This window comes from Ranitomeya imitator, chromosome 9 (assembly GCF_032444005.1).
Source record: "Ranitomeya imitator isolate aRanImi1 chromosome 9, aRanImi1.pri, whole genome shotgun sequence".
NCBI lineage: Eukaryota > Metazoa > Chordata > Amphibia > Anura > Dendrobatidae > Ranitomeya > Ranitomeya imitator.
In genome coordinates, this window is record NC_091290.1 from 154,502,973 (window position 1) to 154,521,816 (window position 18,844).

The 18,844-nt window shown below is 46.8% G+C and overlaps 1 protein-coding gene across 1 annotated transcript in view; it reads right to left on the reverse strand.

The window, feature by feature from the left end:
* Window positions 1-18,844, reverse strand: part of HYDIN (HYDIN axonemal central pair apparatus protein) — a 152,444-nt gene that overhangs the window by 109,371 nt on the left and 24,229 nt on the right. The window contains exons 4-11 of the mRNA XM_069739547.1: window positions 13,508-13,707; window positions 13,288-13,412; window positions 9,783-9,984; window positions 7,407-7,590; window positions 6,338-6,437; window positions 6,123-6,241; window positions 5,490-5,713; window positions 5,280-5,347 (exon numbers count right to left, since the gene is read on the reverse strand). Of these exons, the coding sequence (XP_069595648.1) occupies window positions 5,280-5,347; window positions 5,490-5,713; window positions 6,123-6,241; window positions 6,338-6,437; window positions 7,407-7,590; window positions 9,783-9,984; window positions 13,288-13,412; window positions 13,508-13,707 (1,222 nt within the window). The remainder of the gene's footprint in view (window positions 1-5,279; window positions 5,348-5,489; window positions 5,714-6,122; window positions 6,242-6,337; window positions 6,438-7,406; window positions 7,591-9,782; window positions 9,985-13,287; window positions 13,413-13,507; window positions 13,708-18,844) is intronic.

The window sequence follows — 18,844 nt, forward strand, 5'->3', positions numbered from 1 at the left end:
TAACTTACAGGCAGACAGAGGATATGGTGTTATATACAGGTAGACAGAGTACTCGGTGCAACATACAGGGAGACAGAGGATATGGTGTTATATACAGGTAGACAGAGTACTCGGTGCAACATACAGGGAGACAGAGGATATGGTGTTATATAGGTGTTATATACAGGTAGACGGAGAACTCGGTGTTACATACAGGCAGACAGAGGATATGGTGTTATATACAGGTAGACAGAGTACTCGGTGTTACTTACAGGCAGACAGAGGATATGGTGTTATATACAGGTAGACAGAGTACTCGGTGTTACTTACAGGCAGACAGAGGATATGGTGTTATATACAGGTAGACAGAGTACTCGGTGCAACATACAGGGAGACAGAGGATATGGTGTTATATACAGGTAGACAGAGTACTCGGTGTTACTTACAGGCAGACAGAGGATATGGTGTTATATACGGGTAGACAGAGTACTCGGTGCAACATACAGGGAGACAGAGGATATGGTGTTATATAGGTGTTATATACAGGTAGACGGAGAACTCGGTGTTACATACAGGCAGACAGAGGATATGGTGTTATATACAGGTAGACAGAGTACTCGGTGTTACTTACAGGCAGACAGAGGATATGGTGTTATATACGGGTAGACAGAGTACTCGGTGCAACATACAGGGAGACAGAGGATATGGTGTTATATACAGGTAGACAGAGTACTCGGTGCAACATACAGGGAGACAGAGGATATGGTGTTATATAGGTGTTATATACAGGTAGACGGAGAACTCGGTGTTACTTACAGGCAGACAGAGGATATGGTGTTATATACAGGTAGACAGAGTACTCGGTGCAACATACAGGGAGACAGAGGATATGGTGTTATATAGGTGTTATTTACAGGTAGACAGAGAACTCGGTGTTACTTACAGGCAGACAGAGGATATGGTGTTATATACAGGTAGACTGAGTACTCGGTGTTACATACAGGCAGACAGGATATGGTGCTATATACAGGTAGACAGAGTACTCGGTGCTACATACAGGCAGACAGGATATGGTGTTATATACAGGCAGACGGAGGACTTGGTGTTACATACAGGCAGACGGAGGATATGGTGTTATATACAGGTAGACGGAGGACTCGGTGCTACATACAGGTAGACGGAGAACTCGGTGTTACATACAGGCAGACAGAGGATATGGTGTTATATACAGGTAGATGGAGAACTCGGTGTTACTTACAGGCAGACAGAGGATATGGTGTTATATACAGGTAGACAGAGTACTCGGTGTTACTTACAGGCAGACAGAGGATATGGTGTTATATACAGGTAGACGGAGAACTCGGTGTTACTTACAGGCAGATGGAGGATATGGTGTTATATACAAGTAGACAGAGTACTCGGTGCAACATACAGGGAGACAGAGGATATGGTGTTATATAGGTGTTATTTACAGGTAGACAGAGAACTCGGTGTTACTTACAGGCAGACAGAGGATATGGTGTTATATACAGGTAGACTGAGTACTCGGTGTTACATACAGGCAGACAGGATATGGTGCTATATACAGGTAGACAGAGTACTCGGTGCTACATACAGGCAGACAGGATATGGTGTTATATACAGGTAGACGGAGGACTCGGTGCTACATACAGGTAGACGGAGAACTCGGTGTTACATACAGGCAGACAGAGGATATGGTGTTATATACAGGTAGACAGAGTACTCGGTGTTACTTACAGGCAGACAGAGGATATGGTGTTATATACAGGTAGACGGAGAACTCAGTGTTACTTACAGGCAGACAGAGGATATGGTGTTATATACAGGTAGACGGAGAACTCGGTGTTACTTACAGGCAGACAGAGGATATGGTGTTATATACAGGTAGACAGAGTACTCGGTGCAACATACAGGGAGACAGAGGATATGGTGTTATATAGGTGTTATATACAGGTAGACGGAGAACTCGGTGTTACATACAGGCAGACAGAGGATATGGTGTTATATACAGGTAGACAGAGTACTCGGTGTTACTTACAGGCAGACAGAGCATATGGTGTTATATACAGGTAGACAGAGTACTCGGTGCAACATACAGGGAGACAGAGGATATGGTGTTATATACAGGTAGACAGAGTACTCGGTGTTACTTACAGGCAGACAGAGGATATGGTGTTATATACAGGTAGACAGAGTACTCGGTGCAACATACAGGGAGACAGAGGATATGGTGTTATATACAGGTAGACAGAGTACTCGGTGTTACTTACAGGCAGACAGAGCATATGGTGTTATATACAGGTAGACAGAGTACTCGGTGCAACATACAGGGAGACAGAGGATATGGTGTTATATACAGGTAGACAGAGTACTCGGTGCAACATACAGGGAGACAGAGGATATGGTGTTATATAGGTGTTATATACAGGTAGACGGAGAACTCGGTGTTACTTACAGGCAGACAGAGGATATGGTGTTATATACAGGTAGACAGAGTACTCGGTGCAACATACAGGGAGACAGAGGATATGGTGTTATATAGGTGTTATTTACAGGTAGACGGAGAACTCGGTGTTACTTACAGGCAGACAGAGGATATGGTGTTATATACAGGTAGATGGAGAACTCGGTGTTACTTACAGGCAGACAGAGGATATGGTGTTATATACAGGTAGACGGAGAACTCGGTGTTACTTACAGGCAGACAGAGGATATGGTGTTATATACAGGTAGATGGAGAACTCGGTGTTACTTACAGGCAGACAGAGGATATGGTGTTATATACAGGTAGACAGAGTACTCGGTGTTACTTACAGGCAGACAGAGGATATGGTGTTATATACAGGTAGACGGAGAACTCGGTGTTACTTACAGGCAGATGGAGGATATGGTGTTATATACAAGTAGACAGAGTACTCGGTGCAACATACAGGGAGACAGAGGATATGGTGTTATATAGGTGTTATTTACAGGTAGACAGAGAACTCGGTGTTACTTACAGGCAGACAGAGGATATGGTGTTATATACAGGTAGACTGAGTACTCGGTGTTACATACAGGCAGACAGGATATGGTGCTATATACAGGTAGACAGAGTACTCGGTGCTACATACAGGCAGACAGGATATGGTGTTATATACAGGCAGACGGAGGACTTAGTGTTACATACAGGCAGACGGAGGATATGGTGCTATATACAGGTAGACAGAGTACTCAGTGCTACATACAGGCAGACAGGATATGGTGTTATATACAGGTAGACGGAGGACTCGGTGCTACATACAGGTAGACGGAGAACTCGGTGTTACATACAGGCAGACAGAGGATATGGTGTTATATACAGGTAGACAGAGTACTCGGTGTTACTTACAGGCAGACAGAGGATATGGTGTTATATACAGGTAGACGGAGAACTCAGTGTTACTTACAGGCAGACAGAGGATATGGTGTTATATACAGGTAGACGGAGAACTCGGTGTTACTTACAGGCAGACAGAGGATATGGTGTTATATACAGGTAGACAGAGTACTCGGTGCAACATACAGGGAGACAGAGGATATGGTGTTATATAGGTGTTATATACAGGTAGACGGAGAACTCGGTGTTACATACAGGCAGACAGAGGATATGGTGTTATATACAGGTAGACAGAGTACTCGGTGTTACTTACAGGCAGACAGAGCATATGGTGTTATATACAGGTAGACAGAGTACTCGGTGCAACATACAGGGAGACAGAGGATATGGTGTTATATACAGGTAGACAGAGTACTCGGTGTTACTTACAGGCAGACAGAGGATATGGTGTTATATACAGGTAGACAGAGTACTCGGTGCAACATACAGGGAGACAGAGGATATGGTGTTATATACAGGTAGACAGAGTACTCGGTGTTACTTACAGGCAGACAGAGCATATGGTGTTATATACAGGTAGACAGAGTACTCGGTGCAACATACAGGGAGACAGAGGATATGGTGTTATATACAGGTAGACAGAGTACTCGGTGCAACATACAGGGAGACAGAGGATATGGTGTTATATAGGTGTTATATACAGGTAGACGGAGAACTCGGTGTTACTTACAGGCAGACAGAGGATATGGTGTTATATACAGGTAGACAGAGTACTCGGTGCAACATACAGGGAGACAGAGGATATGGTGTTATATAGGTGTTATTTACAGGTAGACGGAGAACTCGGTGTTACTTGCAGACAGAGGATATGGTGTTAAATACAGGTAGACAGTACTCGGTGCTACATTCAAGCAGACAGAGGATATGGTGTTATATACAGGTAGACGGAGTACTCTGTGTTATATACAGGTAGACGGAGGATATGGTGCTATATACAGGTAGACGGAGTACTCGGTGTTACATACAGGCAGACGGAGGATATGGTGTTATATACAGGTAGACAGAGTACTCAGTGCTACATACAGGCAGACAGAGGATATGGTGTTATATATAGGTAGACGGAGTACTCTGTGTTATATACAGGTAGACGGAGGATATGGTGCTATATACAGGTAGACGGAGTACTCGGTGTTACATACAGGCAGACGGAGGATATGGTGTTATATACAGGTAGACAGAGTACTTGGTGCTACATACAGGCAGACAGAGGATATGGTGTTATATACAGGTAGACCGAGTACTTGGTGCTACATACAGGCAGACAGAGGATATGGTGTTATATACAGGTAGATGGAGTACTCGGTGTTACATACAGGCACACAGAGGATATGGTGTTATATACAAGTAGACGGAGTACTCGGTGTTACATACAGGCAGACAGAGGATATGGTGTTATATACAGGTAGACAGAGTACTCGGTGCTACATACAGGCAGACAGAGGATATGGTGTTATATACAGGTAGACAGAGTACTCGGTGCTACATACAGGCAGACGGAGGACTTGGTGTTACATACAGGCAGACGGAGGATATGGTGTTATATACAGGTAGACGGAGTACTCGGTGCTACATACAAGCAGACAGGATATGGTGTTATATACAGGTAGACGGAGTACTCGGTGTTACATACAGGCAGACGGAGGATATGGTGTTATATACAGGTAGACAGAGTACTCGGTGTAACATACAGGCAGATGGAGGACTTGCTGTCATACACAGTGCACAGCCGGCTCTGTAGTTTTATAGGAGGGGGGTCCGGAGGGGACGTTCAGTATATATGGACGTTAACAGTGTGGAGATGGCACTGGCAGACTAGGCTTTTTTCTATAGCAAGGCAAATAGATATGCTGACGACACTCACCAAAAGACACATCCCCAAAGTGTAAGGCGGGCACGCTGAAGTGGAAGGTGGGTCCGATGATGCAGCCCCTGCAGATCAGCACACAGATATCAGTACTACACACATGACACATCGTCCACAAACACAGACAGGTGGACGACTGCATTCTCCTCCTCTGGGCCCCGATCTGACCACATCACCTACCAGGGACCCTGATGCCATGTAATATACCTGATTGTTAGTGTGACGTCATCGGGAGTGCCATCCACGATGAAGTGGAAATCCTCGGAGAAGTCCCCCAGCACGTGGCAGCACAGGGCCACCTGCACGGCCTGGTGTCCGTCAGGCAGAATGATACCCTCACCGGGAGTAAAGGTGAAGCAGGATGCCAGGGCAGAGGTGTGGGGTGCCAGGCTGAAGAGGCCATCAATAGCACCTTCATTTCTAAGGATGACCTTTTAAGAGGAAAGACAAGAAAGAGCCCACAGCCATTACTGGGGCTCATGGTGGGCGATCATGGACATATTTCAGCCATAAATGGATGGGTGACAGATCACACACAGAAAGGGCTGGGAAAAAGCCAAGTGGCTACAGTAAGAGAGCGGGCAGCCCCAGTGATGGAGGAGACACCCCAGAGCAGCCGAGATGATGAACTAGTTGACCACCCTGCATGACCCGTCCAGTGCCAGGGATCACATAATGGACAAGGACAGAAGCTCTCGTGCCGCCATCTAAACATATCCCCAACGGTTAAGAAAATGGCGTTAGCGTGTGAAGGCCGCAGCACTTATTAATTCCTGGCGATCGCTGGCTGCTCCAGAAGTCTGAAAAGCTGCAGTCTGGACTATAGGGGAAAGCACTGACCTCGTAGTTGTGCGTGGACCCCACAAACACCTTCCCAATGTCCAACTCCTCAAAGTTGAAGCAAAGTTTGGGCCCCAGGCCCTCACCTCGTAGTCGCAGGGGCAGTCTGGATTCACGACCTGCGGTAAAGACATGGAATGAACTGCCTGTGACCATTGGTGTCACCGCACACGGCTGTTAGCAGCGCGGCAGAGCCGCCGGGGGATACAGGATACCTGTGATGTCACAGTAAACCGTCCGCTGGTATATCCTGGCAGCCTGAGGCCTGAAGACCACCGTCACCTGCACCGAGGAGTTAGGCCAGACGTCCCCCTCCTGAAGTCAGAAACAAAAGCTCAGCTCACAACAAGACCCCGCAGGCAAGTCACCGCCCACCAGGTGATTCACCCCCCACCACCACCAGGCGAGTCACCCCCACCAGGTGATTCACCCCACCACTAGGCGAGTCACCCCCCACCACCAGGCGAGTCACCCCCCCACCAAGCGAGTCACCCCCACCAGGCGAGTCACCCCCCCACCAGGCGGGTCACCCCCCCCACCAGGCGAGTCACCCCCCCCACCAGGCGAGTCACCCCCCCCCCCCCACCAGGCGAATCACCCCACTACCACCAGGCGAGTCACCCCCCCCCCCCACCAGGCGAGTCACCCCCCCCACCAGGCGAGTCACCCCACTACCACCAGGCGAGTCACCCCCCACCACCAGGCGAGTCACCCCACCACCAGGCGAGTCACCTCCCACCACCAGGCGAGTCACCGCCCACCACCAGGTGAGTCACCGCCCACCACCAGGCGAGTCACCGCCCACCAACAGGCGAATCACTCCCCACCAGGCGAGTCACCCCCCCACCACCAGCCGATTTACCCCCCCCCCCCCCCACCAGGCGAGTCACCCCCCACCAGGTGAGTGACTGCCCACCAGGCGAGTCACCCCCCCCACCATCAGGTGAGTCACCTCCCAGCATTACAGATCTCTGCTTGCAGTCAGTGACTGGACACTTTGAAGACACAGGTGACCACTGCCAGCTGTGTGAGAAGACGAGGCATAGGGTACCACTGCTGGAGATAAACCGATGCTTCAGTTCACTGACAGCCAGCAGAGATGTTAGGATTATCTGAGAATGGGACAATAGGTCCATTAGACAATCAATATACAAAGCCAGAGATGATGTGGCTGTCATTTGCTTCAGGGAGGAAGATGAGGGTCCAGGACTCATCACACTGGGGTGCTGCAGCGTGCACAAAGTAATGAGGGCCTGACCCACCACCAGACACGGCCGCACTCACCACGGGCTCCAGCTGAAACACTGAATCGGAAAACAACATGGCGTCAACATAAGCTGCTCTACGGCGGTTGTGAAAGGTGCGGCTGAGCAGCGAGAGGCGCTCCTGGAGAGCCGGATCTGCCCCGCATTGCTCCAAAAAGCGGTCCGTCTCCTGCTCCTCCTCAGCGAGCAGATCAGAGCGCAGCCTGGAAAATAAGGACCCAACAACAGCAGCATCATGAGGATTTCTGACAAGTAAGAAAGAGAATAATAATAAAAAACAATAATAAGAAAGAGAATCACAGCGAAACAAGAGCTCCAGTATCAGGGGATCCAGACAGCACAGTATATACAGAGCTCCGGTATCAGGGGATCCAGACAGAACAGCATATACAGAGCTCCAGTATCAGGGGATCCAGACAGAACAGTATATACAGAGCTCCAGTATCAGGGGATCCAGACAGAACAGTATATACAGAGCTCCAGTATCAGGGGATCCAGACAGAACAGTATATACAGAGCTCCAGTATCAGGGGATCCAGACAGAACAGTATATACAGAGCTCCAGTATCAGGGGATCCAGACAGAACAGCATATACAGAGCTCCAGTATCAGGGGATCCAGACAGCACAGCATATACAGAGCTCCAGTATCAGGGGATCCAGACAGCACAGCATATACAGAGCTCCAGTATCAGGGGATCCAGACAGAACAGTATATACAGAGCTCCAGTATCAGGGGATCCAGACAGCGCAGTATATACAGAGCTCCAGTATCAGGGGATCCAGACAGCACAGCATATACAGAGCTCCAGTATCAGGGGATCCAGACAGAACAGTATATACAGAGCTCCAGTATCAGGGGATCCAGACAGCACAGTATATACAGAGCTCCAGTATCAGGGGATCCAGACAGCACAGCATATACAGAGCTCCAGTATCAGGGGATCCAGACAGAACAGTATATACAAAGCTCCAGTATCAGGGGATCCAGACAGCGCAGTATATACAGAGCTCCAGTATCAGGGGATCCAGACAGCACAGCATATACAAAGCTCCGGTATCCGGGGATCCAGACAGCACAGTATATACAGAGCTCCGGTATCAGGAGTACACCGGGGTCCTGGCTGTGTGACGACAACACAGTCCTGGCTGCAGGAGGACTTTAGTGTCTGTCATGTGGCAACGAGGCGGTTCTGCCTGCAGGATGCCGTGGTCATGGCTGCAGGACGATGCTGGGGTCCTGGCTGTGTGACAACGCCACGGTCCTAGCTGCAGGAGGATGCCAAGGTCCTGGCTGCAGGAGGACGCCGGGGTCCTGGCTCTGTGATGACAAGGTCCTGGTTGTGTGACGACTACGCGATCCTGACTGCAGAAGGATGCCGTGGTCCTGGCTCTGTGACGATGACAAGGTCTTGGTTGTGTGACGACGCTGTGGTCCTGGCTGCAGAAAGACGCCAGGGTCCTTCATGTACATGTACATGGTCCTGGCTGCAGGATGCTGAGGTCCTGGCTGTGTGATGACGACGCCATCCTAGCTGTGTGACGACGCTGTCCTGGCTGTGTGACGACATCGTCGTCCTGGCTGTGTGACGCCGGTCTTTTATGTGTGACGACGCCGTCCTGGCTGCAGTAGGATGCTGGGGTTCTTGCTGTGTGATGACGACGCGTTCCTGGCTGTGTGACGCCGCCGGGGGTCCTGGCTGTGTGACAAAGCCGATGCAGATGACGTTGCTATTGGGGAAAGTACTTTCTTCAGCACAAGATTGCTCATCTCTAGTTAATGTCATTAAAAACTGAGGAAAATGGAGACATCGCTCCGCTGTGGCCCTGAGGGGCAAGTGCTGGCCCAGATGTAACCCTTGCAGATTGTGGAGTACTTGGTAGGGCTTATTACTTGCCCCAGTAATGAGGCAGCACTCCGCAGACAGCAGCGCGGCTATGGCAGGCGCGCCACATCCAGATGTTAAATATTAATCTGCACAGGAGCAATTAGTGCAGGATTGCCACTTCTCATTACCGGGGACAGGCTTGCAGGACGCACAGCCATCGCCTTACTTCTTTGATGCTCATGTATTCGGTGGTGTGTTGTCATCTTATATAATACAAGCGGATGTGTAGTTCTGCAAACTGACAAAGCCACTGACTGCATCACAGCCCACACAGAGATTAACCCCTGCCACACGAAGCAGCTAAGGGTGAATACCTGTGTGACACGTTGTGCACACACAATACTGCATGCTCCAGCATCTCCTCACCCCAGAGCTGGAAAACTGGCTGCAGTGTGTACACCGCTGTCTTTACTGACGACCAAGGGGAGGAGGACGGCACCTGCATTGTGACCCTACTGATAGCAGTACTCGCATGTATACGCGACCATACTGCTGGAGCAGCGTTACCTCTGCTTCTGTCGCTCCTCTTCCTCCTGAGAAGCAAATTCTTTCCACTGGAAGTGCGCAATGACGTCGCTGCGGTTGCAGATGGTGACTGTCCTCTGGTTGGCCAAGGACAGGAAGGTCTTCTCAATGGTTAGTGAATTTTTGTCTAGTCGCATGTTCATGTCGGCAGCGGCGCCGTACAGGGCAACGTGCAGATCCTCACCTGGGGGAGAACAACAAAGCCCAGTAAGGGGCGACAGGTGTCTACGTGTGGAGGTCTGTGCCTGCTGGTCTGCATGTGGCTGTCTGTGCCTGCTGGTCTTGGTGTGGCGGACTTCTACGTGTGGCGGTCTGTGTCTGGGGGCCTTCTACGTGTGGCGGTCTGTGTCTGGGGGCCTTCTACGTGTGGCGGTCTGTGTCTGGGGGCCTTCTACGTGTGGCGGTCTGTGTCTGGGGGCCTTCTACGTGTGGCGGTCTGTGTCTGGGGGCCTTCTACGTGTGGCGGTCTGTGTCTGGCGGTCTTCTACGCATGGCGGTCTGTGTCTGGCAGTCTTCTACGTGTGGCGGTCTGTGTCTGGCAGTCTTCTACGTGTGGCGGTCTGTGTCTGGGGGCCTTCTACGTGTGGTGGTCGAGGTCTGGCGGTCTTCTACGCGTGGCGGTCTGTGTCTGGCGGTCTTCTACGCAAGGCGGTCTGTGTCTGGCGGTCTTCTACGGGTGTCGGTTTGTGTCTGGCGGTCTTCTACGCATGGCGGTCTGTGTCTGGCGGTCTACACGTGGCGGTCTGTGTCTGGCGGCCTTTTATGTGTGGTGATCTGTGTCTGGCGGTCTTCTACGCGTGGCGATCTGTGTCTGGCGGCCTTTTATGTGTGGTGATCTGTGTCTGGCGGTCTTCTACGCGTGGTGATCTGTGTCTGGCGGTCTTCTACGCAAGGCGGTCTGTGTCTGGCGGTCTTCTACGGGTGTCGGTTTGTGTCTGGCGGTCTTCTACGCATGGCGGTCTGTGTCTGGCGGTCTTCTACACGTGGCGGTCTGTGTCTGGCGGCCTTTTATGTGTGGTGATCTGTGTCTGGCGGTCTTCTACGCATGGCGGTCTGTGTCTGGCGGCCTTTTATGTGTGGTGATCTGTGTCTGGCGGTCTTCTACGCGTGGTGATCTGTGTCTGGCGGTCTTCTACGCGTGGCGATCTGTGTCTGGCGGACTTCTACGTGTGGTGATCTGTGTCTGGCAGCCTTCTACGTGTGGTGGTCTGTGTCTGGCAGTCATCTACGCGTGGCGGTCTACGCATGTCAGTCTGCATGTGGCGGTCTGTGTCTGCTGGGCAACGTCTGGCGGTCTTCTATGTGATGGTCTGTGTCTGGCGGTCTACACGTGGCAGGTCTACATGTGCCGGGGTGTGTCTGGTGATCAATGTGTGGCGGTGTGTCTTGTGGTGTACGTGTGGCGATCTGTGTCTGGTCGTCTACATGTGGTGGTCTGTGTCTGCCGGTCTACGTGTGGTGGTCTGTTTCTCCTGGTCTACATGTGGTAGTCTTCTATATGTGGTGGCTATGTCTGGCGGCCTGCACATGGCAATCTACATATGGTGGTCTGTTGCTCTAGGTGAGACGGTCTATATGAGGCGATCTTCTATGTGTGGTGGTCTGTGTCTAGTGGTTTACGAGTGGCGGTCTATGTGTGCTGGTCTGTGTAGTGGTCTACATGTGGCAGGCTATGTGTGCGTTCACACTACACTAATCTGGGTGTCATTCACTTTCAGCTCTGGCACAGCCGCAGTCACCAGATACTCTCCACGTATCCAACAAGTCGACAGCTTGATGTGATCACTGATAAAGGTCATTGTCAATCGGAGAACAAGACAGGTCATCAATCCCATCAGAATCTACAATGTGAGACCATCCTGGCTTATTGTCTTACACCATGACATGTGTCCTCCCAGTCTCCCATATCACGTGTCTCACACCACGTGTCCTTCTAATCTCCCATCACGTGTCCTCCCAGTCTCTCATATAACATCATGTATCCTCGCAATCTCCCATATCACATATGTCCTTAGTATCTCTTATCATGTGTCCATCATGTGATCATGTGACCTCCAGATCTCCCATATCACATCCCGTGTCCTCCCGATCTCCCATATCACATCATGTGACCTCCAGATCTCCCATATCACATCACATGTCCTCCCAATCTAACATATGACATCAAATGCCTTCGTATCTCCCATAACACATCATGTATCCTCCCAATCTCCCATATCACATCACGTGTCCTCCCAATCTCCCATATCACATCACGTGTCCTCCCAATCTCCCATATCACATCACGTGTCCTCCCAATCTCCCATATCACATCACATGTCTTTCCGATCTCCCATATCACATCACATGTCCTTCCGATCTCCCATATCACATCACGTCTTCCCAATCTAACATATCACATCACGTGTCCTCCCAATCTCCCATATCACATCACGTGTCCTCCCGATCTCCCATATCACATCACGTGTCCTCCCAATCTCCCATATCACATCACATGTCCTTCCGATCTCCCATATCACATCATGTGACCTCCCAATCTAACATATCACATCAAATGCCTTCGTATCTCCCATATCACATTATGTATCCTCCCAATCTCCCATATCACATCACATGTCCTTCCGATCTCCCATATCACATCACATGTCCTCCCAATCTAACATATCACATCACATGTCCTTCCGATCTCCCATATCACATCACATGTCCTCCCAATCTAACATATCACATCACATGTCCTCCCGATCTCCCATATCATATCACGTGTCCTCCCGATCTCCCATATCACATCACGTGTCCTCCCGATCTCCCATATCACATCACATGTCCTTCATATGTCCCATATCACATCACATGTTCTCCCCATCTCCCATATCACATATGTCCTTAGTATCTCTTTTATCATGTGTCCATCATGTGATCATGTGACCTCCAGATCTCCCATATCACATCCCGTGTCCTCCCGATCTCCCATATCACATCCCGTGTCCTCCCGATCTCCCATATCACATCCCGTGTCCTCCCGATCTCCCATATCACATCACGTGTCCTCCAGATCTCCCATATCACATCACATGTCCTTCATATGTCCCATATCACATCACATGTTCTCCCCATCTCCCATATCATATCACATCACATGACCTCCCGATCTCCCATATCACATCACGTGTCCTCCCAATCTAACATATCACATCACATGTCCTTCAAATATAACATATCACATCACATGTCCTTCGTATGTCCCATATCACATCCTGTGTCCTCCCGATCTCCCATATCACATCACATGTCCTCCCAATCTAACATATCACATCACATGTCCTTCGTATGTCCCATATCACATGACATGTGGTTCCGATCTCCCATATCCCATCACGTGTCCTCCCGATCGCCCATATCACATCACGTGATCTCCCGATCTCCTGCGTCACACCATGTGTCCTTGCCGTGTCCCACATATGTCAGGTACATTGGAATCAGTCACCTGTGTCATAATGGATGACCATGTGGTGTCTGTGATCTCCAACTTCCATAGGTTGGAACTCCATGGTGACCTGCATACAGTTCCCTGTGTCCAGCACTGCAGACACCGGCTCCACCTGGAAAGGCCTGAAACAGAAAGACGATCATTTCCATCCACACACATGGACGCTCAGGGCTCCTGCCTCTCTATACAGTCCGACCACTTTGTGTTACTTCCCTACCTCTGGGTCAGGAGCTGGAATCGAGCCTCCCGATTGCCAATGTTTCGCACCAGGAGCGTTTTCTGGGTGTTGTACTTGACCGGACAGACCTCGAAACGTATCTGGTCTGGAAAATCCAACATGGCACGGGCTCCGATTGCTCGCACGGGGACCACAAACTTCTCTCGTTCAGTAATGCAAATCAACTCATGAACGTAATCCTAATGGAAAAAGAGAGCAGAGGAGCAAAGGTCTCTGTAAGGAGATGGCCACTTACTGAAGACTACAGGACAAATGGACGCAGAGCGGAGTCCACAGCTCCACGAGATAGAGACGGTTTTCAGCACAGAGCCTGGTTGGGTTGATATTGTGGTGTTTTATTAGATACTAGCTGAAGAACCCGGCATTGCCGGGCAAAGTAACTATCTGTGGATAGTTATAACAAATTGTAATTATCATATTGCACATAAAAACATTTCAAATCATATATTAAACACTATAGATTTACACACAAATTAACTAAATGATTACCCAATTATTGATAGTATTTTATTTTCAAGTCATTCAAGAGGCTTTTGATAAACAACATTTTTGTTTTTTCCTTCTGGTGCAAAGATGAACATTGCCTATTAAGCAATTGTCCTTGGTGTGTAACATTGCCTGTAAAACTCCTGCACCTCACACTAATCCTTAATACACAGCACTTTCATTTTCCCCTCACTCCTCTCATTTTCCCCTCACTCCATTTTCCCCTCACCCCTCTCTTCCCCTCATTTTCACCTCACTCCTCATTTTCACCTCACTCCTCTCTTCCCCTCACTCCTCTCATTTTCACCTCACCCCTCTCTTCCCCTCACTCCTCATTTTCCCCTCACTCCTCATTTTCCCCTCACTCCTCATTTTCCCCTCACTCCTCTCTTCTCCTCTTTTTCACTTCACTCCTCTCTTCCCCTCACTCCTCTCATTTTCCCCTCACTCCTCTCATTTTCCCCTCACTCCTCTCATTTTCCCCTCACTCCTCTCTTCCCCTCACTCCATTTTCACCTCACTCCTCATTTTCACCTCACCCCTCTCTTCCCCTCATTTTCCCCTCACTCCTCTCATTTTCCCCTCACTCCTCTCATTTTCCCCTCACTCCTCTCATTCCCTCACTCCTCTCTTCCCCTCACTCCTCTCTTCCCCTCACTCCTCTCATTCCCTCACTCCTCTCATTCCCTCACTCCTCTCTTCCCCTCACTCCATTTTCACCTCACCCCTCTCTTCCCCTCATTTTCACCTCACTCCTCATTTTCCCCTCATTTTCACCTCACTCCTCTCTTCCCCTCACCTTTCTTCCCCTCATTTTCACCTCACTCCTCTCTTCTCCACCTCACTCCTCTCTTCCCCTCATTTTGACCTCACCTTTCTTCCCCTCATTTTCCCCTCACTCCTCTCATTTTCCCCTCACTCCTCTCATTTCCTCACTCCTCTCATTTTCCCCTCACTCCTCTCATTCCCTCACTCCTCATTTTCACCTCACTCCTCTCATTTTCCCCTCACTCCTCTCTTCCCCTCACTCCATTTTCACCTCACCCCTCTCTTCCCCTCATTTTCCCCTCACTCCTCTCATTCCCTCACTCCTCTCATTCCCTCACTCCTCTCATTCCCTCATTCCTCTCATTCCCTCACTCCTCTCATCCCCTCACTCCTCTCATCCCCTCACTCCTCTCATCCCCTCACTCCTCTCATTCCCTCACTCCTCTCTTCCCCTCACTCCTCTCATTCCCTCACTCCTCTCTTCCCCTCACTCCATTTTCACCTCACCCCTCTCTTCCCCTCATTTTCACCTCACTCATTTTCCCCTCACTCCTCTCTTCCCCTCATTTTCACCTCGCTCCTCTCTTCCCCTCATTTTCACCTCACTCCTTTCTTCCCCTCATTTTCACTTCACTCCTCTCATTTTCCCCTCACTCCTCTCATTTTCCCCTCACTCCTCTCATTTTCCCCTCACTCCTCTCATTCCCTCACTCCTCTCATTCCCTCACTCCTCTCATTCCCTCACTCCTCTCTTCCCTTCACTCCTCTCTTCCCCTCACTCCTCTTTTTCACCTCACTCCTCTTTCACTTCACTCCTCTTTTTCACTTCACTTCACTCCTCTTTTTCACTTCACTCCTCTCATTTTCAATTTACTCCTCTCACTTCCACCTCACTCCTCTCATTTTCCCCTCACTCCTCTCATTTTCCCCTCACTCCTCTCATTTTCCCCTCACTCCTCTCATTTTCCCCTCACGCCTCTCATTTTCCCCTCACTCCTCTCATTTTCCCCTCACTCCTCTCATTTTCCCCTCACTCCTCTCATTTTCCCCTCACTCCTCTCATTTTCCCCTCACTCCTCTCATTTTCCCCTCACTCCTCTCATTTTCCCCTCACTCCTCTCATTTTCCCCTCACTCCTCTCATTTTCCCCTCATTCCCTCACTCCTCTCTTCCCCTCACTCCTCTCTTCCCCTCACTCCTCTCTTCCCCTCACTCCTCTCTTCACCTCACTCCTCTCTTCACCTCACTCCTCTCTTCACCTCACTCCTCTTTTTCACCTCACTCCTCTTTTTCACCTCACTCCTCTTTTTCACCTCACTCCTCTTTTTCACCTCACTCCTCTTTTTCACTTCATACCTCTCATTTTCATCTCACTCCTCTCATTTTCAATTTACTCCTCTCATTTCCACCTCACTCCTCTCATTTTCTCCTCACTCCTCTCTTCCTCTCACTCCTCTCATTTTCACCTCACTCCTCTTTTCCCCTCACATCTGCACAGCAACTTCCTGTTATGAGCACAGCTGTGTAATCCATGAGGCACCTCCCTTTCCCTTAACATCATGCCTCACAGGAGCAACTCCTTTCTAGACGCAACGCAGCTAGATGTGGCCTGTGCATGCCGCACACTGATACTCTGAAGGTGGCGGCCCCGATTGTAGCTCGCAGCAGCTGGGACATCACAGCCAGTGAGTTTTTCAGGGAGGCTTTTGAGGTGAGTGTGTCTCCGCCCGTGTGCGCTGACAATGTGGGCCGTGTGGACGGGGCTTTGTGTGTGCAGGGAGTGTGGCTATGCGGAGAGGGTGGGGCTGTAGAGTGGGTGTGGCTTGATACATACACACATACATACACTTTGCTATATATATAATGATAGATAGATAAATAGATAGATAGTTCACAATGTAACAAATTTTTATTTATTTTTTGTTCCTAAGTGTGTTTTCCTAACCCGTTATGCCTAAAACAAATAGAAAATAGTTGTTGTTTCACAAAAACGTTGCTTCGGTGATCAGGACAATGAAGACTCCTCAGTACTGAATACGAATGGAGAATTTTCCCGAAAACAGACAAATTTCAAAATGTCATTGTCCTGATCAGAGAAGCAAAGCAACTATTTTCTATTTGTTTTAGGCATAACGGGTTAGGAAAACACACTTTGGACCCAGGAACAAAAAATAAATAAAAATTTGTTATAATGTAATTTCCTTTTTTTAACACAATAAATATGAAATATTTCTGGCCTGTGGTCATAAAATCACAGTTTGTGCTGAATGTAGTCGTTTTTCCATAGTCTTTAAACATAAGCAGTTGAAATATTACACTGGGAAGCCAGGAACAAAAATTGTGTTACATAGTAGAATAGAGAGATAATAGGTAGATAATAGATAAATAGATGATAGATAGATAATAGATAGATAGATGATAGATAGATGATAGATAGATGATAGATATATAGATGATAGATAATAGATATATAGATGATAGATATATAGATGATAGATAATAGATATATAGATGATAGATATACTATAGATAGATAGCTGATAGATAATAGATAGATAATAGATAGATAATAGATAGATGATAGATAGATGATAGATATATAGATAATAGATATATAGATGATAGATATACTATAGATAGCTGATAGATAATAGATAGATAATAGATAGATAATAGATAGATAATAGATAGATAATAGATAGATAGATAGATAATAAATAGATAATAGATAATAAATAGATAATAGATAGATAATAGATAGATAATAGATGATAGATAATAGATAGATAGATAATAGATAATAGATAGATAATAGATAGATGATAGATAATAAATAGATAGATAGATAATAGATAGATAGATAATAGATAGATAATGGATAGATAACAGATAGATAATAGATAGATAGATAATAGATAGATGATAGATAGATAATAGATAGATGATAGATAGATAATAGATAGATAATAGATAGATAATAGATAGATAATAGATAGATAATAGATAGATAATAGATAGATAATAGATAGATAACAGATAGATAATAGATAGATAATAGATAGATAATAGATAGATAATAGATAGATAATAGATAGATAATAGATAGATAACAGATAGATAACAGATAGATAATAGATAGATGACAGATAGATAGATAATAGATAGATAGATAATAGATAGATAATAGATAGATGATAGATAGATAATAGATAGATGATAGATAGATAATAGATAGATAATAGATAGATAGATAATAGATACATAATAGATAGATAATAGATAGATAATATATGATAGATAATAGATATATAGATAATAGATAAATAGATAGATATTAGATAGATAGATAATAGATAGATATGATAGATAATAGATAGATAATAGATAGATGGATAATAGATAGATAATAGATAGATATATAGATAATAGATAGATAATATATGATAGATAATAGATATATAGATAATAGATAGATAATAGATAGATATTAGATAGATGATAGATATAGATAGACAATAGATAGATGATAGATAGATGGATAGATAATAGATAGATAATATGATAGATAATAGATAGATAATAGATATATAGATAATAGATAGATAATAGATAGATAATAGATAGATGGATAATAGATAGATAATAGATAGATATATAGATAATAGATAGATAATATATGATAGATAATAGATATATAGATAATAGATAGATAATAGATAGATAATAGATAGATAATAGATAGATATATAGATAATAGATAGATAATATATGATAGATAATAGATATATAGATAATAGATAGATAATAGATAGATAATAGATAGATATATAGATAGACAATAGATAGATAATAGACAATAGATAGATGATAGATAGATAGATAGATAGATAGATAGATAGATAGATAGATAGATAGATAGATAGATAGAAAGAAAATGTTTCAGGTCTCAGAAAATGGCGACCCCTTTTTTTTACCACAAAAATATAAATTTGCTATCGCCATAATTGTACCGGCCCAGAGAATCGTGTCATCGGGTCATTTTCACCACAGAATGAACGTCAT